At 41.3% G+C, this 25,939-nt stretch overlaps 2 protein-coding genes across 4 annotated transcripts in view; one reads left to right on the top strand and one right to left on the bottom strand.

Moving 5' to 3' along the window:
- Nucleotides 1–9,168: 9,168 nt before the first annotated feature.
- The window catches only part of KBTBD12 (kelch repeat and BTB domain containing 12), a 41,580-nt gene continuing 24,809 nt past the window's right edge, over nucleotides 9,169–25,939 (bottom strand). For both annotated transcript variants that reach the window (XM_069812174.1, XM_009915881.2), the window contains 2 exons: nucleotides 24,497–24,694; nucleotides 9,169–11,912 (listed from right to left, as the gene is read on the bottom strand). In XM_069812174.1, coding sequence (XP_069668275.1) covers nucleotides 11,743–11,912; nucleotides 24,497–24,694 — 368 coding nt within the window. In that variant the 3' untranslated portion in view covers nucleotides 9,169–11,742. The remainder of the gene's footprint in view (nucleotides 11,913–24,496; nucleotides 24,695–25,939) is intronic.
- Nucleotides 24,832–25,939, top strand: part of MGLL (monoglyceride lipase) — a 108,190-nt gene continuing 107,082 nt past the window's right edge. Inside the window, exon 1 of one of the 2 annotated variants that reach the window (XM_069812180.1) lies at nucleotides 24,832–24,944. In XM_069812180.1, the coding sequence (XP_069668281.1) occupies nucleotides 24,926–24,944 (19 nt within the window). In that variant the 5' untranslated portion in view covers nucleotides 24,832–24,925. The remainder of the gene's footprint in view (nucleotides 24,945–25,939) is intronic. The other variant, XM_069812175.1, reaches the window with a different exon arrangement.

The raw sequence follows: 25,939 nt of genomic DNA, 5'->3' as shown, positions 1-25,939 counted from the left end.
AGCTGCAATGTTCTGACAGTAGTCAAAAAAAAACCAACATGGACATTGGACTTCTGCATCTGCCGGGCTGTTGTTTTTCGGATCAATGTTTGGATATTGAATTTGAATAACCTCGTGCACACAATGACATAGAGTTACACTCTTCATTTGTGCATGAATGTATACTGTTGTGCTGCACACATAGTAGGGGCTGAGCTTTGCTTGTAATTGCATAACTTTTTCATGCAAATGAAACATGTAATACATTAATATTTTTGCATGCAGTAATTATCATATGCATACTTGAAAAGAAAATGCTGTACGTGTAAAATTATGCTTTTGATCCTGGAATAGAACTGAATTCTGTTTATTTTATGGATATGTGCAGCTTGATGAATAATTCTTTGAGTCTTTCACTTTTGATCTCTTGACAACATCAGCTTTTAAATCCAAACTGTTTGTAAATTAACTTTTGAGCTATTGTCTTTTTCTTTTTTGGAATTCTAAGCAGCAGCAGAAATTCATCAAGTAAATTCTCTTCTTGTCTTTAAAACCAAAGCTGAAACCTGAGCTGTTCTGTTTGGTATACAGTGAATGAGCTGTGATTTGATTTTTATTGTATTTCATTCAAACTTTATTATAAAACATCTCCCAGGGACACTTGCATGAGAAACACTTTGCAAGTAAAAAGAGCATTTTATTTCCAGTCTCCCATTTTTAAAGGTTATTATAACATTTTTATCATGCTTGCTTATCTCCGTAATATACCACTGTATGGCGGACAACTGCATATGTTAGGTAATAGAGCTAGATGTCTCTGTAGGTTTTTCTAATGGATTTTCTTTTCCCATACTACAAAAGGGTTTCACTGTGTCATTAACCCAGTGACCAGCACTTCTGCAGTCTGACTGTGGGCAGTCCCCAGGCAGCTATATTTCCACTGTTCTTTGACTCCAGTTTTGTCTTGAGTGTTTTATTGACATGAAATTTGGTGTAGATTTTTTAACAAATGCCCCTCAAAAACCTACTATAATTTAAACAGAGCAGATGATCTTTGTGGATGGTTCAACAGTGGGGTTTATGTTATGATTTCTATACTCCTACTCCCGGTAGTTGGTTCCTTCTCTAGAATTGATCCACCCATATTTTTCAGTGGAACAACAGTGACCTTCAGCAGCTGGATAATTTCAGGTTTGTATTCAGGTTGGGCATACAAAGTGTCTTCTTAATAATTTTCTTTCCTTCTAAAAATTGCAGTTTACATCCAAACTAGATCTAAATTATTCACAACATATCACTTCTTTTTAATCGACTTTTGATTACTACTTATCTATTGATCTCAGAGGAGGCTTTTGTAAATGTTAACAGGATGACAGGCTTGATCCTGCTCCTATTACAATCATTGGCCAAAAATCCTGCTGGGTCACATCCTCTGAGTGGATCACATCCCTGTGGATCTCCGAATGCACTTTATAAAATGTATCCAGTAAATTCAATAACAACAGAAATACGATTAAATACATAGTGCACAGATGGTTCCAAAAAAAGCGAGCTACAGCTTCACTTTGAATTTTTGCTTATAAAGATTTACTTTCCTTATAAAAGTAACCCATGTAAGTCTTTATCAATATTTACCTAGCTCAGTTAGGAAAATAAAACAGTAACTACAAGCTGATCTGTGCAATATCATAGTAGTACAAGCACATTAAAGTCCTCCTTAAACACAAGTGAGCAGGACCCTGACCAACAGGGAAGAGCAAGAGAATAGTTAACACGCCTGAGCTCTATAAACATGCCAACTGGCTTAGCAGTCTTTACCGAACATTTCTGTTACAGTGGCTTGCCTGAAATAAGAAACAAAGAAATCAGATTAAAGATTTTGCTGCTTAGGACAGCAACATTAGTACAGCAAATTTCCTGGCAAGATAACTGTTATTTTGCACATCGGATGACTGCTCCATGCTGCAGTGCTGAGCAGGGGTGGATTCTTAATCCATTTTGAAAAGTACTAACAAAAACCTTTAGGAACGCTTTATCAGCTATGAATACTGGAAAGAGGGTGAACTTCCTAATCCCATGGTTTTGTTCATATGCTATTTGGCATGTCTGTGTAAGAGCACGAGAAGCCATCAGGCAGTAAGCTATTAATGCGTTAGTCATGACAAAGCTTTGCAGCAATTATCAATCTTTGTATGGTTTTTGACTATTTGTCCCCTTAAAGGGCTCCGAAGAGCAGTCTTTACAGTGGGCTAGCTTCAGAGCTGAGGTGAATGCTGGTGCATTAAGGCACAGTTTGATGAGTTAATTTGGAAGTGGCAGTGCTGGCACAAGCAGCTGCCATACCACACACCCATTAGCAGGCACTTGTTCCTGTCTTTGTGCCTCTCTTGGTGCCGTGCCAGTATAGGCAAATTTGTAGCTTCATGGCAACATGGACTACGAAATGATCTGGCTGCAAAAGACTTTTTCAAGTTCTGCAGCTGAACTACAAATTTAGTCTTTTTCATACTTGTTTAGGAGTTTCTTTAGTCAAGACTGATAATTTATTAGAGCAGTGAGGACCTAACAGCTTGGGCTTCAGCACGGGCTGCCCAAGCCAGCTAGAGATTACATTGAATGCTAGGGCAGCTGACACCTGGACTCTTGAATCTTCATTGCTAATCATTAGATCTGGCTTGGGTACATCTGTTCAGCTTTAAATCACATCTCACAACTGCAATATAGCTATAGCTTTGCTGTCAACATACACCCAAGCGCAGGTGTGTCCCAGGTGACAGAAGACTGGAGCTAGACTCTATCAGACACCTTTAAAGGCCACTTTTCTTCTTACTTTCTTATCTTTCCCTCTGCACCTTGTGTTGTTGTAGACTGTTTAAGTAGTTAAGTGGGCAACACAACCTTAAAAGGCATAGTTATTGAAGGATGCTGCAAGGAACAAGCATATTAAGAACCTTTTAACCTTTGTATCTTCTGAATATAAGCTAGAATTTAAGACTTCACTGCAATCTGGAAAGACCTGTCCTATGAATAGCACACAGCTTAGTACAAGTCTGTGGGACAAGAACCATGTAAAGTCCTTTGCTCTGATCTTTCTTAAAGGCAAAAAGGAAGAGAGAGCCCATGCCACCAATTGTCACAGAGTACAATATTCACCATTGCAATTTTAATCTTGGCTATTTAAGAGGACTATGGATTTTGGCATGTCATTATTTCTGTATGCATTAGAGTAGTCATAGCCATGTCTGCATATTATACTTAACAAGATCAGTCCTTCCATTGGTTTGCCTTCTAGGAAATGCAAAGTGTATCTGTTTTTTGGGGGAACATGGTTAGGTAGATACTGTCCTATTCTGGGTGGCTGTCATTGTAATCAAGAGTAGAATTCAAACACTTTATCTCTGAGAGGGCTTATGGAGATAGCAGTCTGAGCATCCAGCCTGTCATTCTGGGGGCATGTAGAAAAATATACACACATGATAGACACTGAAATGTCTGATATGATATTTGGGACCTAGATTAAATATGGGCTTTCTTCTTGTAGGATTTGAACCGACCTTAAATAAAGAACAGCTCCCTTTGCTTTTGATGAGGTATTGCTGCAGTGAATTAACTGAGAGTAGGGGCAGAATGAAGAATAAATGGAACAGACACATCGGAAATGGTTTTAAAGACAAGGCTGGTTTGGGATTTCTTCCCCTTCTCTTCACCACTGCCTCAGTTTGACTTACCTTAGATCTTTGTGGTATCTCTCCCTCTTCTGGGTGTAGACAAAACTAGTGCAAAATTCCTTTGCCTGGTATCTTTAACATTGCTAACAAGAATCATGTGGAGACTGGAAGGTGAATATTACAGGTTATTTAGACCTTGACCTTGCTATTCAGGGTCCCAGCAGGGGACCATTGTTTGTGTGTTTGGTGGGGGTTTTTTTTAGCAGTTTGATTCTCTGTCCACAAGATATGGGATTGCCATATAGTAACATGCTTAGCGGTGGTCAGTAGACAGCCAACTACATGGAGTAACTTTCAGCAGCTCTTGACCTGCACTGTATCTGACCTTATGGCTAGAAAGAAAGATCTAGGTCTCCTTTACCAGTCTCTCACATTTCATCTTTCACTTCATTGCCTTTCCATCCTCACCAGAAGGGTGCAATCCTAACACTGTGAGCCTCCCAGAGTGAGAGACGTTTTTAGGTAGGTCTTAGGTCTGAGCATCTTCTCACACCTTTCTCTCATCACTGACTTAAAAAATAGTTATCCTTGACTTACACTAGTGTGTATGAGAAGGATTTGTCCTATTTTTTATTGTGTAACTCTCTCTGAACTGTTTTTTTTAAAGATTGCCAACTAGCTGTTGCACACAGGCTTCCAGTCTAACATATTAAAAGGAAACAAAGCAACTAGGCAGCTTTCTGATCAGTGCTGCCCTGCAAAATAACGGCATTTATTTATTTTGTTGTTTTGTTGGGGCTTTTTAACTGCAGGGAAATGCCAGTATATCTCACAGTCTGCTTAGTAACAAACATTCTCTACCCTGCAAAACTTGTCTTAACCTAAAAGATTTTTGGAATCTCAGGCCTTATGTATTATAAATTACCTGTCAGTAAGTATTATAAATTACTTGTCAGTTCACCTAAGATTATTTACTCATGCACACTGGTGGGGAAGGCAACACAATCCCTAGTATCAATTCAGTAACTCAGCAAGTAGATGCCACATTGTTTACACTTTAGCAATATCCTAAAACCCTCTTATGCATATTCTGTAGGTGATTCCTTGGATGCAACAGTGCCTTTTAGTGGCTAGTTAAATGCATCACAGATTCATTATGGAAATCCCCAGAGAGTTGAAGATTTCCTATCAAAGCTGTGGTAGATCATCTAAATTCAGGTCTCAGTTACCCAGTAAATCTACTATACTTCTGTAAAGCACCTTCTTTTTTTTGCTTCATAGAAACTGTGGCTATTTAAGTGGCATAATTTATTAAATCAAATCTGCTTTGAGAAAAATACAGTTCCCTCATTCTTCTAATTACTGCTGTTCAAATTTAGCCTCAATTAGTGACCTCTCAATTTGCTGAGATTAGTTCTGCCTGTGTTGAAGTATGACTAGCTATGAAGGCACATGCAATAAGCCTTACATTTCTTCTACTTAACGTATTACACAATTAGATATCTCTTATTGCTTTTCGATGAAGGACTAAACAAAATACCCTTGTTAGCTGTAAACATCCAGTCTCTCCTTTCCCAGGAAGGCTCAGTTTCTGAATGCTATGGACAACCATGTTACCAAAAATCAGGGAGATGACAGCAGTGCAATAATGTTATTATTCTACTATTGTATAACACTTTTTGATCTCTGGATCTCAACATAACATTACAGACATCTGTGAGCCACCCCCTCCAAAAACACAGCAAGGCAGACCCAGAAAATGAGTAGAGATGTATTATTATAACTATTTTACATGGGTGAACCTAGGCGCAGAGACCAGATGCCCAAAACTACTAAACAGTGTAATTGAACTGGAAACAAACCCCAGAGGTTCAAATTTCCAATCTGTGCTCTAGTTACAAGACAGCTCCCTGTGATCCTCCTCCTCATACTGGAAAAGCCTGGAAAAGCCTATTGAATGGGTATGATAGCTTTTTATGTTAGGATTCAGCATTTTTTTCAGCCACATTTGAAAGGAATGAGTCAGGAATTTGTGTATGTGGGAAGTGGTTTCCTCTCACATTACTGTATGTATGGATGAAATACATTTCCTCTACTATGAAGTTGCTGAATGAGAAAATAAAGTAGTGCAGCTGACTGGCACTTTAGTGGCTGTACTTCGACCCTGATAATGAAAAGCCAGCGGCCTCGGGAGGCCAGTTTGGATAATGCATTTTGTAGAAAAACTGGTGAAGTCACTTGCATTCTTGTAAAGAATGACTAGAAAAGGACAAAGTGGAGAAAAAGTACCAATGCTAAAACCTGATAAATTAGAGACCAGGTTCATTAGTGAAACCTGGCCTGACTGAAACTGCAGGAGAAAATCTGGCTTTAAGACATGAGCTATATAATGCAATAATGAAGACGCCTCCCTCTGTGCTTCAGGCAGTTTTTGTAGCAACTAGTGTTCGGGAATCAGAGATAATGATAATGGTTTGTGCCTGCAGTCATTACAGCTATGGCACGCACAGTATGCAAGGCATTTAATGTCAAACTTACTAGCATCAGGCAGCAAGACAGCAGCAAGACTAAGTAGAATGCAGGTCACCTGCCTTCCAACCCTGGTCACAGCCAGAGGACCAGTGACATTGCAGAGCAGGCAGGTTTTATCTGCAATGAGACTGAACCACAGAATTTGGATCGGGGCTAGAACCTGCTCGAAGATGAGTGTCCTCAAATCCAGGGAGCTGGTATGGCCTTCCTTCTGTCCTTCAACACTGATTTGTTGCTGGAGCAATAGGCTTCTGAGGAGTCTGGAGCCTGGGGAACACCCTGAGTGGCTGTTCCCATCTTTTGGGGAACTGAAGGGGAAAAGGAGGAGTTTAAGGGCTGGTCGGACAAAGGGGCTGAGGCAGAAATGGGATTGGGGGAAGAGAAACAGAACAGACTTGCACAAAGCTTTCAAGAGGACTCTGAGCTTCTGAGGGGAGTGCTAGAGCCAGCAAAAAGATTGAAGGAAGGAGACATAGGTGAGGACTAAAAGATTTCCCCAGTTGTCCCTTAGCTCAGCAAGGCATTTAAGGTTCTTTTTAACTTGAAGCCTGGAATAGTTCCATACATTTAAAGACCAGCACTTTTTCTGAAGTACTTTGATGAGCTATGCGGAAGACGGAGTTGCCAGGTATATGTTAAGAAAAGAATCTTACTGCTGTCAGTAAAGGACTTCTAAAAATAATGTTATACATGTGTATATAAAACATAGGAGTATACACCCTGGAACACTTAAATGCGTTTTTGTTTGAAGGTAATTTCTTATGGCAAGGCAGGCCAGCCTGTCAGGAGCCACAGCTCTGCACCATGCTGGTTCTCTCTGCTCTGGGAGCACAAATATGCAGCCCCAGCGTGGCCTTCACTGTGGCTGCAATCATAGGTTATTAGTAAATCATTCCGTCAGGCACCTGGGCAGGGCAGTAAACACAGAGGAGACATTCACCAAGAAAGAAGGAAAGTGTACTTCTGCATACATTCTACATATATTTTAGCCATTTTCCAATATTTCCTTTGCTTTCAACCTCTGTACGTCAAATGATAGTAAATTGCAAATGTACTAGTTCCAGCTGAGCACAACTGGGGGTGAAATAGCTTTTCTTTGAAGCTGAAGCTAAAGTCCACTTGAAAAGCTGTAGGGAGAGCCACAGAAATTTGCAAAAGAGTAACTGAAATTCTGACCTGATGATTCAAAGCACTGTGTTTCATGAAACAAATTTTCAGAGGAGCTACATAATCCATTAGGAGAGCAGCCTGTGAAAGAGACCATCACTGTAGCTAAGATAGCAATCACTAGGTAAACAGCTTAATAAAAGAATGTCATTGTCTTCTAGATCAGCAGAAAAACAATATAGGTCTTTATGAATATATTTTAACATTAAAAAATTATTATAGCATTTGCTTTCATTGCTTTTCAGGTAATCAAGGATTTCATTACACATTCCAAGTAGAGGAAAAAATGTAAGATGAGGATCCAGGGCCAGAGCCTTTTACACCTGAACCCTCCCTAGGAAAAGATAGGGAGGATTGTTCCACCCCACCTTGGCTCTGCTGCATGTTGTAAAATTCTGGGAGCAGCTCTCATCTCTGTTGCCAGTCTCTTGGTTTTGACACTCTCTCAGCTTCTTACCTGGAGCATATTTGGGAGTGCTGGTAGAGAAGCTGACAGCTCTGTGTGCACCACAGCAATTTTCTGTTGGCAAATCAAGGCTTCCTGAGTGGCACAATACAGCTGGAACACAATACAGAAACTGCCTCATAAATTTCAATATCGCACACACGCAGAATGCATGTGTGTGTTTGCTGGCACGGGCAGGGACTGAGCCACAGGCAATCACAGTAGTGGTATGTAAGGGGTGGTAGTCAGCTGCCTGATGGTTTACATATGTGGGCAGTTCCTGTGACCACATGTATGAAAACAGAGATGAGATACCTACAGGGATCCTTATGAAATCAGTTATACATGGACAATTTCAAAATAAAACATTGGCTGGGGATAAAAATGGAGAGCTTCAACTAGCTTTTTATAGCATTTCATTTTTTGCTTTACTCCCTGTGTGCCACATGATCAGCTACCTCTCCAACATTTTTCTTCATATTTGGCAACTACTGATGTACTTCAGCGTTTCAAGTGAAACTGGTGTATGCCTTTGCTTAATAATCCCCCCATTCATTTAAATAGTAGCTTGCCAGTGCTGCTTTGTTTGCATTTTAGAATTACAGATGATGTCAAGACAGCCTTGATTAAAAGCTCACCTAACTACTGCTCAGACAGAAAGGGGCTAAAGGAAACTATTATTTCAGTGAAACTCACAAGCTTGGAGAATGCATATTCTGTAATTTTTTTTTTTCATCAGGATTTGTAATAGCAGAAATTAAGACTCTTAAGGACTTTCCCAGCAATGTGAGACTACCCATGGACTTATCAGACATGCAGTATTCCTATACTTTCAGAAGGATTTTGGCTGAGATCTGTACCTCTCAATAAGCATGCTTTCTGCTCCTTCCTTCCTTCCTCGGTCAAACTTTCATTTCCAAGTATTGGATTAGAAATTGTCGCCCCAAGGGCAAACCGTGAACTACATCGGGCCCACACAATATTAAGAAGTTAGTGCCCCCATTCTAGATAGTTAATCCAGAAGACAACAATTCCTTACTTGGTATATAGTGCTGGACATTTGGACTTGGGCAGAAACCGAGAGACACGGACACACAAGTCCCCACGAACAGTCAGACCCCATGGGCAGCAGGAAACATGATGCTCGGTGCACGCAAGGGCAGATCACTTGCCAGTGGCGCATGAAGAAAAACCTGTTAAGTGCCCACTACAGCTCAAGCTAGCTGATTGCAAGGCCAGTATATAAAACATATGCAATTACTCCCCTTGGTTATCAAGACAGACCTTCTCAGAGTACATGCTTTCCTTTCACCCAGCTCATTAAATATCAGTGTAAAAAGCAAAACATATGAAGTGGGAAAGAAACAGCCAGCTCACTACTAGAATAAAAGTTTAATAGAGGAGTCTCAGCCATGTTACACATGTATGTTCGAATATGACTAATGAAAGCCTGCAAAAGTCTCCCTTCTCCCCTTGAAATATTCCAAGTAGACGGTCTTTCAGAGAGTGAAATCCAGTAGATTAACTCAGGCTTTAAACTGCAGGAGGATTTGAATTGTCAGGGATAGACCACAGAGCAGAGACCAAAGACAAAAAAAACTGGAAAACATTCTTCCTTAAAACAAAAAAGGTGAAAGAAGCAAAATCAGTAGATACAGTTGCAGAATTTGGAATTTCACAAGGAAACACTTAACTGATGCTCAAGAGCATTGCTTCCAGCTGCCTTGAGAGCTCTGTAGAGAAATTAGAACAAGATTAACTTTACTTTGCAGTAACAACAAAAGTTAAAAAAAGAGTTTCCAATATTGGATGGTTAATTGGAAGAACTTTCTACTGATTTTGTTTAAAAACATATTAAAGCAGAGTTTGCCTCCTTGATCTAATACCTACAACTGCATTTAGCAACCAGAGTGGTTAAGATGCCCTTAGGAACTGGTCACTGATTTGTACCACTGAAGTTCATGCTCTGTTCTAGACAGATGATGACCTACATATGAACAATGGAAAGAAAAAAGAATGACTGGATGATACAGAAATAATACAAACACAACAGTATGTGTTTAGGCTGTGACACTCATTCTGCTTGGGAAACATAAAGGGAGACAAGAGATTAGCTGTAAGGCTCATAGATTTACTGCTTTTCTACATGTTTTCCTTAGTTTCTCCCCCACCAACTCCCTTATTGTCTGAGCAGTCCTCAGTGTCCTACTACAGTTATCGGGTAAACTTTAGTGACCTTCCTGCTAATTGTTTTTATATGACAGCTTACTATTCCCACTGGATATTTTAGAGTTCATGAATCTGAAAAGTCAGAATTGGGAAAGGGCTTTTGGGTCACCCTCTCCATCTCTCTCTGCCATAAGCATTGCAGACAAAAAAAAAAAAAAACAAAACAAACCCAACAAAAAAAACCCAAACAAATGAAACTAGCTGGCATTTTTGCAGCCTAAAATGCAATTGAAAAAGAAAATGGAGATGCTCTGAAGTGCAAGTCCTGCAAGTAACTACAGATGAACTACCTGATGGATTCCCTCATTTCTTTGCCAATTATTTCCTTTCGGTTTTGTTGCTGCTTTTGTAGCCATCAAAAGCAACTTCTTGCTGACAATGATCATTCTTGTACGGTTTCATAGTTTACTCTTAGTGTTTGCCTCTGACCTTCACTCTGCATTGCAGCACACTATCATTTGCAATTTTGGCCCAAGAGCACAACTGAGATTTCCAGTTCTCTTGTCCATACTGCCCAGGCAGTGACAGACAGATACACTCTAAGGTAGGCATCAGACAACTAATGAATAGTTATTGGTAATTCAAATGGGATAGCAGTACTGGTAACAATTTTCTCTCTAACCTACTGTCTTCAAGCCCTATAAAGGCTAACAGTGCCTTAAGAAACACTGTTTGAATTATTCCTCTTCCCTGTGATTATAGCCCATTCTGTTGGTAGAGAATTTACCTTATGCTACTTCATTAAAGCTACTTCTATAAAAACAGCTACTGTTATATAAACATTTATTGTTTAGCACATCTATCCTTTCCCTGTAGCTGCAGAGCTGATATGTAGATAATACTGGTCTCATTTATTACTTTTTAGTTTACAACCCCTTCTCCATCTCTCAAAGGAAGAGGGTTTTCTAACTGAACTTCAAGGTTCTGGTCACACCAGACATTGTAACAGGTAGGATCTATGGGAGAATTTAGGGTTCTTCTTGTCTTTGGTACAGGCTGCCTACTAACCCTGCTGGAAGACTCCCTTGGGACTTGTTGCCAAAAGACTAGTTTTCTACTAGCACAGGCTCAGCTCTGTTGGCAAAGACAGGGTCTCTTGATTCTCCTGTCTGTGGGTTAGATAATGTTTGCAGTAGCTGGTGTACTTGGCTAATGAACCTTGGCTAAGTGTTTTTTGTTTAAAACAAACAAAGGCTCTTCTCTGTCATCCTTCTGCTCCTGCATCAGTCAAGTACAGTCTGGCCCTTTGGTACAGCTGGACTGGTTTTCATCAGCTGACTTAATACATTTCTTAGCCTCCGCGGTAGCTTAGCAGAACCAGGTGGGATGAACAGCAAAAGAGGGATTTCCCTGGCTAGAGCTTTCCTTCACAGGTCATGCTCTGCTGTGAAATGAGCCCTGGGCTGCCACTGTGCCTGGAGGCAAAGGGTCTCAGAAGCCCAGGCTATACCCAATGCTGGAGCTTGCACAGGCAGATGGAAAACCAAGAGCCACACACAAAGGCTGCGCGACCTCGGCTTTCAATCACAGAAGTCCAGAGTAGCAGTACTAGCAAATTAAGCATCGTCTGAGAAGCGCAGCTCGAAGGCAATTCTGTCCTTAAGCATGTGTTGCCAGCTCCTCTCCATGGGACTCAGCTGTCATCCAGAGCCAATGCAGCGTTTGCTTCTCCAAATTCTTCAGTTTTTTCAGAATCTGGAAGCACTGAGAGTCACTGAACTTCTATTGGTCCACTAAATCGGGGGGAGGAGGGATAAGATCCCGCGGGTTCAGCCTAGCGACAAGGCAAACATCATAGCTGTCGTGCATGAGGACGTTGATGGCCACCACGTTCCACTGGTTCTCCCACGTATCCAGCTCGAGGATCTCTTTGGTGATAACTTCGTGACGAGCTGAAAAACAGAAGCAACAACAGCAGGCATCAGGAGTCGAGTCAAACAGGATCAAAGAGGTTTGTGCAATTATTATTATGACCCTTCTGTAAGGTGGCAATGAAAAGGTAATTTCTGTGGTACTAACAGCTATGCCGTTCGAAGAGCATGCGAGTTGTCAACACATAGTAAATGAAATAGCGCAGGTGGAGATCTGCACAGTGTATTCAGTCCTCACGCTCTGGGCTCCAGGTGCAGCTGCAGGGACAAAAGCATGAAGTGCTCCATCTCAGTACAAGTATGCAGGTAGCATTTAATTGTGCAATCAATTGTCAAATTCTCATCTTTTAGAGACAGAGTATTGCTTATTGTTAATGAGTATGGCTACATGCAGTATGTTGTCTTTTCTTTGCCCCGACTAAAATGCAGCTCTCAGGCTCCGGGAAGCACTCCAATACTATGGCTTTTCTCGGGTGCAAAGTCTGGACATCCTGTGATCTGGGGAGAAATAAAGTCAGAAAAAAAACCTCCAGGGCTTTAAATGTACTTTAGCTGTTCTGAAATGCTGAGGAATTTGTCATGAACAGTCAGGTTAGAAAAATGCCATTAAATCACAGCAAATCTCAAGACAAAAAGCTTTTTACTGAGACCAACAAGAAATAATGAAGGAATCACCATGCAGCAGAGAACCATAGTTGTCAACCAGAAGTACTATATTAAGCTTCTTATAAGAACGCAAAATCTTTCTTTGCTAACAAAAGTCCTGAACTCTCCAGCAATTGTTAATCAAAGCCAAGTTCTCTCCTAAAAATAAAGTCTTTCATTTCTGCTCACTTTTTCTTTTCATCTTAAAGTTGCTTTCTCACAGCAAGTAACCTTAGTCTAGACTTTTCTTACTTTGAGCTGCTATGTGCACATGCTTTGCCATCAGCTTCCTTCTGATGAATTTCTTGATAGATGTATTAGAAGAAGCCATGTCTCAGAGATTTCCAAGCATAGACCTTCACAGGTACCAGGATAAGAACCATCATAGCAAGAAACATTGAATACTCAACACTGTTTTATTGAGTATTAAAAGACTGGTGACAGGCTAAACTTTACAGGGTCCAGACTGAGGTTGCCATTTAGCTATCCCTTCTAGAAAGCTGTCTTTTAAAACAACAACCACCACCAACAGCAACCCTATCCTTCACATCTATCGACTGCATCTCATTGTTCAGACTCTGCCCTTACGTTGAACTGACAGCAAAGGATTGAAGAAGGGGAAAAGAGTGAAATACAGAAGAGCATCCAGAGGCATATATTGTTTCTCATGTTGGAAACACAGACCACAATCTTCCAGAGGACAGCAACCCCAGTGGTTAGTACCCCCAAGATAGTGCTGTCATGGTTTAGGGTCTATGCATGATATTGTGATGATGTAGTGTCATGGGATTTAAAATAACCTCAGGGCTCCTCTGTAAGTAGCTTCAGGATGTGGGGAGGTCAGATGGAAACAAGACTTCTTCCCCTCTCAGGATTAGTTTCCTTGCTGAGCTGATTTGGGACAGCTCTGTTTACTGCAGGTCCCGCACATGCACAGCAGTTGTGGATGTCTCAGCTTTATGGAAATTTCTGCACATGTTTGTCATGTTTATCTACGGAAACCACTCACCAACCAGTCACCATCTCTGACCCCTCTCTCACCTGATAAAGGAGTGTAATGCAATGTTTCTACCCCACAATCCGCAGGCCGTACTCATTTTCCCCTCAGTTGTGTCACAATTAATTGTGGCATAATTTTTGTTGGTCCAAACCCAGACGTCTGGGACTTCTGTAGATCTCTAGGAGCTTGCATGAGTAAAATTTGGGTAAGATTTCAGGATTTAGCCTCATCTGAACAGTCCTTGTTCCATTCCTTTCTGCTGTTCACAGGAAGTGAAACAATAGTCATGATGGTTTGCTTACTGAACCTGGATATTAAATGAGAATAATAATACTACATAGGAAAGCTGCACCCATCCAAGGAAAAGACAGCAAACTGCTAAAAAGCCCGGTTACACGTGAAGAGAGAAGGCATGACTGACAAACTGCAGACAAATATCACATGCCAGTACCAGCAAAGAGCTCATTTCTATATGACCCTGCGAGAGTGAACAGGTTTTTCCTAAGAGGCAAATATGGAGACACAAACAGACCTAAGCTGTGACATGGGAGGCTCCAGTCCCTGTATTTATTATTAGATCATCTCCTTTATGCAATAAATTTTCATGCCTGGATTTTCTTTGGCATGGATGATGACAAAAATGAGACAATCAGAGGAAAAAAAAAATCAAACACTGGAACTGAGACATTCTGTGGGTGATTGCAACACTTCAGGAAAAAAAAAATCATAATTAAAACATCAAAGGCAGATCCAAGACCATTCCTTACAAACCTTGCTGTGTTTTTTCCTGACCCTGGTGACTCACGACCTTTGGTGTCCCTTGTTTCCCTTTTCTGTGGGATGTTGCAACTGGTTTTGTTCCACTCTACAAATTCTGCTTTCCAGTACATGGAGTGTTAGTTAACTCTTAACCCTTGGGAGATAAAAAGAGTGTGTTGTTGGAATAAGGGAAGCAATCGTTCCTCTAGTCTTATCTTGTTTAATACGAAAGGAAGCAGCACCCTTTGGATGAGAAAGTTCACATGAGGAAAAGCACTGCTCAAAATATAGTCATACTTCAGAAAAAAAATTACACACACACCCCCCCTTTCTTTTTAAAAGGGAAGTGAGTTAAAACACCTCAATTCTTAAGCCTTTTATTTTAATTCTTTTTTTCTTGGTTAGGACAATTAAAAAGGTAATGTTGTTCAATGAGAATAGCACCTTTGATTCCAGGCTGTAATGTTGGATTTGGGCTTTAATCCCAATAAAGAGTTTTAAGCCTGAAGGTGCAAGTAATTCCAGATTCTGCCTCGTTGGTTCACCTTATTTAATTGCCAATTTTTTTTTTAAAGACAATATCTTAGCAGCCAATTTTGCTTACAGGAGAATAATGTGACATCTACAAAAAGAAACTGGCTGTATTACACAGAATACCTGCTTAAAAAGCCACCCCACAGAACTCCCTGTCATACACAGCATTATTCCGCATCACTTACCAGACAACCATGTTACCTAATGAAAGGATTTCACTCCTTTCCAAATGGTTTCATTTTTTCTACAAAATGAGGCAGTATTTTTCCGCACATTCTTGTTTAACCATGAGAAGTTTTAAGAAATTTCCTCTACACTATGTTTTTCTGCATAGGAATTAAACCACTTTTATTAGAATTATTCAGGTAGTACAAACCTAACCCCAATGCAGATCCTTTTCAAGCAGTAAAACAGTGTTTATAGCAGTATGGTTTATTCCTAGTCAGGAAAGGAAGAGGCTAAACCAGCATAGGGAACATTAATTCCAGCATAAATTTATCCCCATGAGAAACTGTGGTATGTTAAAAGAAAGTCAGAGCTCTTTTGGTACAGTTATGACTTTTTGATGTACAAGTGCAGGCTGAAGGCTAACACTGAGCCTACAAACCCATCTTTTCCCAGTGAAAGAACTTGGGTCATACCTGAAAACATTCAATTTATAAATACTAAAATCATATTTCATATATGCAAATATAGTAGTCTGAAAGCAAAATGGGGCTAATCTTTAAATTCTCTTTTATATTCTGGTCTGTAAAGAAAACACTGTCCTACAATTTTTCATATGAAATTTTTTTCTTCGAATGTGCAGAAAAAACCAACAAAAATATTGATTTTCAGTAAGTGATTGCCTGCACTCCATATACGCAATCATGGTTTCTCTTTAAAAGGTTTATTTTCAAATATGATTCACTCCCCAAATGTGGCCAGACTTCATTTTATGCTGTAAGTTTTCTCATGTCATTTGAATCAGGATTGGCCATAAATCATGATGAACCATTCTTGGAAAGACCCCCAGTATGACTGCAGGCAACATAAATATTTGATCTGCTTTTTCTTCTTTTTTTTTTTTTTTTTTGAACTGCATTCCATTTGTGATTTGGAGGTTGGGGGGAGGAACAACTTTCCATGTGAATATAGTATTTATTACCACTTTTGGTCTTTTTTTGACCTTGCTTTCTCTTTCCTATTTGGAACAGAACATTCAGATACAATTATTAGGTTTTGGGTTGGGAGGGTTAAAGGGACACCGATGTAGAAGAATTAAGCAACATGCTTAACAGGTAGAAAATCTATAGGTCATCCAGGACTATTAACTATGCAGCTATTATGTTTGTAAGCCAATACAAATAAATTCACTCTACTATAGTCTGTTTAGTGTCCAGATCATTGAACTAAAAAAAAAAATTGTGCTGAATTTTAGTTCACTGGAATTAAATCTATGGCCAGTTTGCTGAAACGTGGTATTTAATTATTTCTTATAGAAGCCCATTGACATCAGCTGGTATATTTGCCTCCATCTTATGGATGAGGAAACAGAGTTATGGAGACAGCGAGAGCACGTGCCAAGTCACGAGCTGTGATGCCTCTGCGTCAGCGCAGGGCAGAGATATCCAAAGCAGTTTTGGACAAGCTCATCTGCCTACTAGCTGCGGCATAGCTACGCTGACATACTGTTAGTGCCTCAGCAAGTTTATCCAGCGCAGGGGCAGGTACCTCAGCACAGCGGCGCATGGTGGGGGGGGCAGTCTCAGTGTCACATCTGTCCTTGCCGATGAGCTCTGTGCCCTGGGACATCCTCACACAGGCTATTCGCCTGAGCTCCTGCTGATGTCAGTTCTCAGGTTGTCACAGCACGTTTTCCTTTCCAGTTTGCAGTTTCCCAATGTGCTCTATCTTCTTTCGCCGTGAATCAGTTTATAAAAAAAGGACACCAAACCTGTAGTGGTTGAACTGTTAACTGTCTGCTCTTTACATGGAAAAAAGCACTTGAACATCACAAGGTGCTTGCCAGTTCTCCGACGGTCCCCAAAATGTTTACTCAGGTGTTTCACTGACTTCCCCGCTTCTTGTCACCTAACAGGCACCCCTGAGCCACCTTGAAGCAGTTCACCCTCCACCGCTGTTTTGTACCTGGTTTTGCCTGCCATTAGCTGTACCAGAGACCAGAGAATGATTTTTAAACATATGGGACTAGCCTCTGCTACTTATCTTCCTCACCGCTAATAGCTGCTTTCATAATTACATGATGTGGAGTTAGGTGACTTGGGAATTCACGTTTGTGTTGCAATGAGATAAAAGTGCATTTAGGTCATTACCACCAGATGTCCTGGCTCCTCATTTGCAGTAGGAAAAAGAATAAGTTCATCAAATCTGTGGCCTTCAATCCCATTTGCGTATGTGAGCTTCCCCCTACTCTACCAGCCTTGCTAGCTATAACACAGTGAACACCCCTTGTGGGGTCAAGTACATCCATCATCTATGCCTGTGGGCAGAAGCAAGCAGAGAATACACAGGAGAGGGAACTTGGCTTGGCTGTTTAACATGCTGGCCAGCCTTCATGATGTTAAGTATCAAGGCAGTGTATCCCACCAGACACAGCGAAAACTGGGAGGCAGGTTGGGGCTTGAATTTACAACTCTGGCAGCTTACTGTTTTCAGAGCACCTGCGTGGAGTAAGGTAAGATATTCACTCTCATAGACAGGACCTCTATCCTCTTGCTCTGCTGTGTAATTCTTCAGGACTGTAGTTTCATGGTCCACCCATTCACTCACAAATCAATATATATTAAAGAAATATATGCATAAAGAATGGGATGGTCTACAGGAAGGAACTTCTAATTCAGTGACTTCAACTGTTTTTCTTGGGATTGATCCACCTACTTCAGCTTTTAAAATCTTTCCAGATTTTGCCTGCTGTTCATCGGCAAGGCCTCTTTCAGACATAATCTTACAAGCACTGGTCCTTCTTGCGCTGCAGGTGCTAGCAGGATCACGGATTACAGTGGCAGCAGGATCAGTGCTCTTGAAGTCGATGCACCATTCATACAAGTAAAAACTGCAAGATCAGAATAAGAATGACTGGTCTCAGACCATCCTGAGATACTGTTTCTAAATGCCTTACAATGGGTTAATACATTATTAATAGAGGATATAAAGCATGTTTAGACTGTATGCATGACAGGCAGTTATGAACACAATAGAAGATGTCATACATGGCTACAAGCCATGTTTCTAAACAACCTATTGACCTCTTCAGCAATTAATTAAAATGCATTAAAATATCTATTAATCATTCATTAACCCTTTATAAACTATAAATGAGCCGTAGTAAGAAGCAGGACTGAATTACTAATACCATGCTCTCAGATACTGGGTCAAATTCAGATCTGAAACGAGCAGGTGCTGCTCCCCAGCAATTCCCCTGACCTGTATTGGCCTTATTTACGGTAGCGAGTTTCTAGCTAATGAGCGGGGGGTGAATGGGCAGCCCTCCCCAGGAAGGCAGCAAGCAGAAGAGGTCTCTCCCGCATGCCGGTTCCCAGCAGCAGCCTGGCAGCTCACGCCAGTGCTGGGGGAGAATTAGGCGAAAGGTCGAGCAGCATTTTTCGGGGTGGACTTGGTGCGCAGGCTGGAGAGATGGGGCAGCGCCTGCGGCACGGCGGGTGGCCATGAGCAGATTTCTGTGCTGAGCGAAATGCACGGAACCTGAATCCCTTCTGTTGGTGGGAATATTTATTCAAATGATAACAACTGTGGGCAGGAGAACTTTAATTATTCATTGCTGCCCAGTAAATTCTAACAGAGGGAAACAAACAGTGCTGCAGATAGGCAGCCCGGGGTTTGCCCCTCTGCTTTATTTAGCTGGGAACATGGGAAGGTGCTGGAGAAACAGGTTTTGTTCCAATCTCTCAACCCCCAAACTTCACAAGTGCAGTATTTACTGTGCCAGGCTCCTTAATATGTCTAAATTTAATTTGATTCCAGTAATGTTCCATAACCACTATAATAAAAAACAAGCACTAGAATGATTCTCCATCTAAATCACATAATGGAGGAGACTAGGGGGAACAGCCTTTATGGGAGATTAGTCAAAATAAATACCTATTAAGCTAGTCCACTGTCAGGAGAGGATGGCATGGAGATACAAACTCATTAGCTCAGCTGGAATACAGTAATTACTACACGGTTCTGCACTGCCGCAAGCAGCGCTGCTCCTATTCCAAGGTATGGATTGCAATTTATGTAAATGAGGAAGAAGAGACCAGAAAATTAATCTAGGGTAAGTATATATCTTTTTTTTGTAGAATCAGAATTACACAGCTCATAGGACTCAGTGTCACTATCACCTATCTTGGCTAACAGTTGCAAACACAAAATTGAGAATCTTGCATGCCAAGTTCATAGGTATTTCTTCCCTTTTCCCTTCCTCTGGCTGTAACACCACTTAAGTGAAAAATTAATTTCTACTTGATATCAGTAAGCAAATAACAACTGGGTTGAGCAGCTCTGGTCCCACACATGATGCTAAATACATTACAGAATTTTTCAACATATATAGTAGGGAAGCAGTACATTTATCTTCTCTGCTATAAACTACATTGGAGGGAGATGGCAAAATTGCCAGTTCAGAGAAAGACAGTTCCACATCAAGTGCCATTAGCTGATGAAATCATAAGACCTTTTAAGTGATATGTGCTGCTAATAGCAGACCTGTTAAACATTTTATTATTTGCATTGAGGTGGTTGTCCCTTTACTTTGCACATCAGCTGATGTCACATGGGTGTATAGTAAAGAAGGCATTCTGATTTAAATCATAGAATCACTTGCGTTGGAAAAGACCTTTACATCCAACCCTTAACCTAACACTGCCAAGTCCACCACTAAACAGTGTCCCTAAGTGCTGCACCTACACATCTTTCAAATACCTCTTGGGGCAGTGACTCAACCACTTCCCTGGGCAGCCTGTTCCAATGCCTGACAATCCTTTCACTGAAGAAATTTTTCCTAACATCAAGTCTAAACCTTCCCTGGCACAACTTGAGGCCATTCCCTGTCATCCTATCTCTAGTTACTTGACAGAAGAGACCAGGACCCCCCTCACTACAACCCCCCTTTCAGGCAGCTGTAGAGAGCGATAAGGTCTCCCCTCAGCCTCCTCTTCTCCAGACTAAACAGCCCCAGCTCCCTCAGCCGCTCCTCACAAGACTTGTGCTCCAGGCCCCTCACCAACCTGGTTGCCCTTCTCTGGACACGCTCCAGCACCTCCATGTCTTTCCTGTAGTGAGGGGCCCAAAACTGAACACAGGACTCGAGGTGCAGCCTCACCAGTGCTGACTAGATCACTTCCCCACTCCTGCTGGCCACACCATTTCTGACACAAGCCAGGAGGCATCAAATAAAAAAAAATCAACTCTGGATTTGAATTTATTAATTCAAATCTGTGAGACAGGCAGTTGGACCAACTTCCACAATCTGAAACTAAAGCTACAGCCCCCAGCCCCCAGAAACAGGCTACGAGGATCTGTATTTGTGCAGCAACAATGCAAAGTCAACAAACGTGTGCCTCCGCAAGCTGACAGCAGATGACACAGTCCCAGCAAACAGGCACACACCCTTCCCTTCATTATTTTCACCAGAAAAAAAAAATTATAATACTCAGGAGCAGTCAAAAAGGAAGGGAACCCAATCTGGCAGGCATTTGATAAGCGTGTAATGCTGCATACCTGAAGAGCTGCTTACCACCTCCTTCGGCGAGGCACGCTAATGAGGCTGCTTCTGCCGTGCACAGGCTAACATTAATAGCTGTCAGCCTGCGCAGGTGGCAGGTTTTAGTTCTATGTAAAGGCAAAGGAAATAAAACATGTCAACAAGAACATCGTACAGTCAGGCTGCAAAGGCTGGTTTAAAATCCATATTTTGATCAGTAAATGCAACAACGTATTTTAACAATTAGTAGGAAGCTAGCTGGCTACTGCACATTGAGTCCTTCTGAGTATTCATGCTACAGCTAATGTTTTCACTCTTTGCAGAACTATAAGCTAGTGGACAAAACCAACCATTTTAAACATAGCTGAATATCTTGATGAATGCTATAACATTGCTGACAAATGACAGGCAACATTCATTACACTAGACTACATGAGCTGGAGCTGAGTGTCAGAGACAAGCAGATTAACAGTTCCTATTTACCATAATAGTTTTAGTAGAAAATGAGCTCATTTGTATAAACTACTGGCTAACAGATGAAGTTTTGCAAGCCTTGCTAAGGAGAAAAATTCAAAACAATAAGTGATTTTTGGGGGGTATTTACCATGATTGTAAGAATATACAACATTTGCCAGCTAGTGATACAGCACAGAGGTCTCAGAGTGGTTTGTACCATCTAATCACAGACACGAAGCTCCTGATGTGTTTGCCTTAGGTAAGCCAGGTTAGAATCCCTCATATTCTGATCAAAACACAGAGCATTAAGAGACAAGAGAGGTCCTCAGGGTTCCGAATTGCCTTCTGGTCTTTCAGAGCAGATGTAAAGCACCAAGGACCTGAATCTCCCTCTGGAAGTGTCTGTGCTTCTCCATATGCTGCAGGGAGCCTGAGGTCTCTTAAGGTCTTAGCATAGGCACTCCAGATAAGTGTCTAAACATCAGCTGAATTAATCCCCTTTCCCCTTGCATGGCCAGGCTTCAAGCAAGCTTCTAACCTGAGGAAGCCTCAGCAGGGGAAGTCTTACAGGCTGTGTTTACCAACACAGCTCAACATTGAGCAGCATTCCTTGCAGTTCAGAGGAAGCTTTCTCTTGATGAAGCTTGGACACACTTTGGAGTTCACTTGTCCCTTAGAAAGACTGCGCTCTGCATTGCTATTCTCAGCTGGCCAAGCTGAATTCCCTCTGGAGACTCTAAGTAGCTACAATTTCTCCTCTTCTGCTCCTGGGGATGCTGTTAGGGCTGCACCACTTGCCCTCCTTCAAGCAGACAAAGATTTGTGAGAGGCAATATATATGGGACAGGAATCCTGCCATCACAAAACTTCAAGTGTCACATGGGACTCAGAATACATGGTAGCTGAGCAGTACTCCTCTTTTTATCCAAATTTAAGGCCCTTTGAGCAGTTGACAGCTGCTTTTCAGCTTTGTGTTTGTGTACAGCATCTCTGGTCTCTAATTATCCATTTAGGTCAATACTCATACAGAAAGGCATACAGAGCATGGCACATACGAGTAAAATTAAGATGCAACAGCGTCCTTAGTAGGTCAGCTTTCACACTGCTGGATCAAGAGTGGGTTTAAGCAAATGCAAAGGCAGGTTGAGGCTGGGGAGTTGGGGACAGATCTATAGTATACAGGCAGTTGGTTGCAGCCCCTTATATACATTGGCTGACTTTCCATTGCAGCAGTGATTTTGGCTTATTTTCTTTTTGTTGAGAAGCACTCATTCTTGAATGTTCACAGCAGCCCTTTAGTGTTCAGCAGGCGGAAAACCCAGAGACTACAGCTGTGCCTTCAGCTTGTTCCAAAATCTCCACTTGGTTGAAACTAAATTACAATGTTTTGTAAAATTGGAATATCCTCTCTTGGTTGCATCCCTCACAAAAACCAAAGTGACATGCCAAGAAACCCAAAAGACTAAAACCAAACAAGCACATTCTAAAATAACCCTATCTGCTACTAAAGCAGCAGCAGCACATACTGTTCTGTGAATATCTTGAAGCTGCTGAGCAGCTGTGACTGTGAAAAAGCAGAGTCAAGCTGCCCTCTCCAAGTTCCCATATGACAGTAATAACCCTCTCTCACTCCACCCTTCACCCCAAAGAGCAGATCAGACAAGAGCACTTTCCAGCATATGGAGAAGACGGGTCCAGGGAGAGAGGCCAGCTAGATAACCTCTTCAGGTTCAGTGTACATACTCCACTCATCTTTTTCTTGATGACGGTAGCTAGAAGTTGTTATTGTTATGAAGATTTAGAAGGCCCTTTTCCTTTAATAACTTGTCTTTAAGGCACAGCTTCCTCTCAACTCCTCAAACGTGGATACATCTGATTTACAGTTGACAGTGAGAATCTTATTTTGGCTCCCTTGTTATAGACATCATAACAACGTCTAACAACACAATCACATGCTATTTCTTCACTGGTATACAAAATGCACACGTAGCGGGTCAGAATTCAGGTTTCACAGATAACTGCAAAACTGGCATTTGCTAACTTAGACTTCTTGTGCTCCAATCCAAATAGCACTTTTAGTGCAGGGGAGTTCTATACAAAATTATACAAATTGCAATAGTACAGTCAGGAATCAGGAACCCATTGAGCTGGCATTATACAAACATACAAACGATGGCCATCTTGAAATCCATGGGGGGACTTTCAACCTCTCCCAGTACTACCACTCTTTATACATGACTCAGTGACAGAACATGGTGGTATTGTACAGAGAGTGTTTTTATGGCTCTGAACCTACCTTATTCAGAAAATCTGTTAGTCATCTTGAATGAAATTGCTTCATTTGCCAGTGAAATGATCAGCCTTTGGAGATTTGTACCCACTAACTTTAGGCTTTTTCATAATACTGCTAAGAAAAAGAACAAATATGATGGCACAATGTTTGCTATGGAAACACAGTGATGTATCATAAACATACTGCTCTGAGGTCACAGAACTCTGATCAGCAATGACAAGAGAACATGCCTGTCAGAGAGCTGCCGTACAATCGTTTTCAGGAAGCAGCTTCCTCAAACAGTAGCAAATGAAGGACGGGGAAGGCGAACAGTGAACTAGCTGATGAAAATCGTCATTCTAAAACAACAGCAGCTTTAAGTTTAGAGTTGGTTATACAAGCAAAAGTCGACGCAACTGGAGTCAGTGTAATGTGAAGGACACATCACCAAGTGATTCCACATGGCCGTTCCTGGGCAATAGTGAGCCTGACATGACATTTATTAGCAGTGGATAATGCATCTATATTAATGCTTTCTCCTAGAAAGCAAATGGGGTAGCAGCTGTATATAGCAGAAGAGTGTAAGCGTGCATGTTTTGAGATTCTTTGCATTTATAATGAAAAAAAAATGGTTAGCAGTACTGGAGATTTAGATAGAGCTAAGCACAGTTGGAAGGAAGAAGACTTAAAAGAAGAATGGTGACCATGGGGCTAGGATTGTTTAAAATCACCAGATCTGGAATTTTAGTCTCTTTGTATCTCAGTTCCCTGGCCAGAGTACTCATTAAATACACAAGCCTTTTCAACACTGATTATGAAAAGCACGTAAGTAAATAGGCAGAGCCAGATAGCTTTGCTACAGACAGATGGATAGTGCCTTAATCTTCAACAAATATGCCCAAGTTCTTTCATGGCCATAACACACTATGCTCCTGATCTCAGTAGCTCTGTATGTAAATCCAAAAGAATACTACTGAGGTTGTAGATTTGGACAGGTTTAGTGCAGATCGGAAACATCCTTAATTCTTCATGTTTTGTTAAGGAAAAAAGCAAAGGGCAAAGAGAACACAATTCATATTGACATTAGGAGCCAGCAGTCCAAAGGGCTGAATTAGATCTGTGGTTCCAGGGCATGCCAGTGTCACCTGATAGGGTTGGTCAGTCATCAGGTCAGACTGCGTACAGTGCAACTGATTTCAACTATGTAGGGAATGTCAGACTCATTTTAGTACCTGCTCCGCGAAATCCTCCACAGAGGTAGAGCTTCCCTTCCACGGAGCCTGCGCTGGTAGAGTTTGTTCGTAAGGAGAGGAGGGGAGAAGGCATAGGAGGTCCATCCCTCCAAAAGTCTCCGTCAGGGTTATAAATCTCTACTGCATCAAGACATTTCCGTGTCTGTCCTCTGTCACGACCAAGGCACCCAATTCCTCCTGCAAAAGATACATGGGTCAAATACAGCAGTCCCAGGTTCTGCTGAAAAATACATTGCTGGCTGCACGATTTTTTGTGTACATGTCCTCATCTCCCTCCCTTTCTCCTCCCTTTTGCAGCTCCAGAAGTTTGTTAGAAAGTAAGCTCAAAGCAGAAGCCACTGCACATTATCTTCAGACATCGAAGCAAGATCCTTTCTGAAGTCTTGTATCAACAGAAGGACAAGCAGCATGTCCTCAAAATGCAAAGGTATTTTGTCTTGTTTTCTGCCTATATAGTAGAAACTGTCATAATTACTTGTTCTGTGTGCTGGACAAATTGCTTTATCATTAAGTTGCAATGGATCAAAAACTATTTTCCAATTACTGTTAGTGGATTTGACCCTCACACGTGTTAACCAACAATCATTTGGATTTGTTGGTTAGTTGTCTTCAATAAAAGAAAAAGATTACACCCATTTCTTAAGGGAAATCGACTTCCAGAAATAAACCCATGCAATATGCAGGAGTACCAACTGAGTTATTTGTGACAAGTCCTACCATTGAAGGGTTAATCAGGATGCCTGAAGTCAGTGTGCAGGATTGAAACAGATCTCAGTTTCATTTGCTGGGATATACTGCAACAGGCTGCAGACATACCCGAGATCTCAGTGCACACTGGAAACACTGTACACTCAAATCACAGCATAAACGCTGCCTTTCCAAATCCTTTCTAGTGAACAGATCCAGATTTTGAATTCACAGCCTTTGGTTCTCGAGAATTAATATGCTGACATACCCTCACAGGTTTTCCATCTGTGCCAATGGACACAATACCCTGTAATGAGCACTGATGGCACGCTGAAGCAGTTCTTTTGTGCACGTGTGTGTATGTGACCACTTTTAAATATAAAATGACTGCAATATGCAAGCAATTTCCACATGAAGGCTAGCTTTCCTGATACATGTGTAGGACTGCTCAATTGTACAAATCCAAAATGCATTGTATGGCATGTAATTATGCCCTTGCTTATGCAAACGGAAAGGACTGCAAGTATAACCTGTGCAAGGCTGGTGCGACTGCTTTTAAAATATATTGCCCCTAGTGCTGTTAAGCTGGTCTGTCAGAGAAATGAGCCCCCAGTGCTCAAAGTTTTACTTGCATATGGTTTTCCACCTACCTCTTAATATGGACTGTGCTATTTTTTCAACACTTTGTGCATACTCCAAAAGTATTTGGAAGAGGCAACTACATGTAAATGGGGA

The sequence above is a fragment of the Haliaeetus albicilla genome, chromosome 24, assembly GCF_947461875.1.
Source record: "Haliaeetus albicilla chromosome 24, bHalAlb1.1, whole genome shotgun sequence".
Classification (NCBI taxonomy): Eukaryota; Metazoa; Chordata; class Aves; order Accipitriformes; family Accipitridae; genus Haliaeetus; species Haliaeetus albicilla.
Note: the sequence above shows the minus strand (reverse complement) of the source record. Positions and strands in the feature narration are given on the sequence as shown.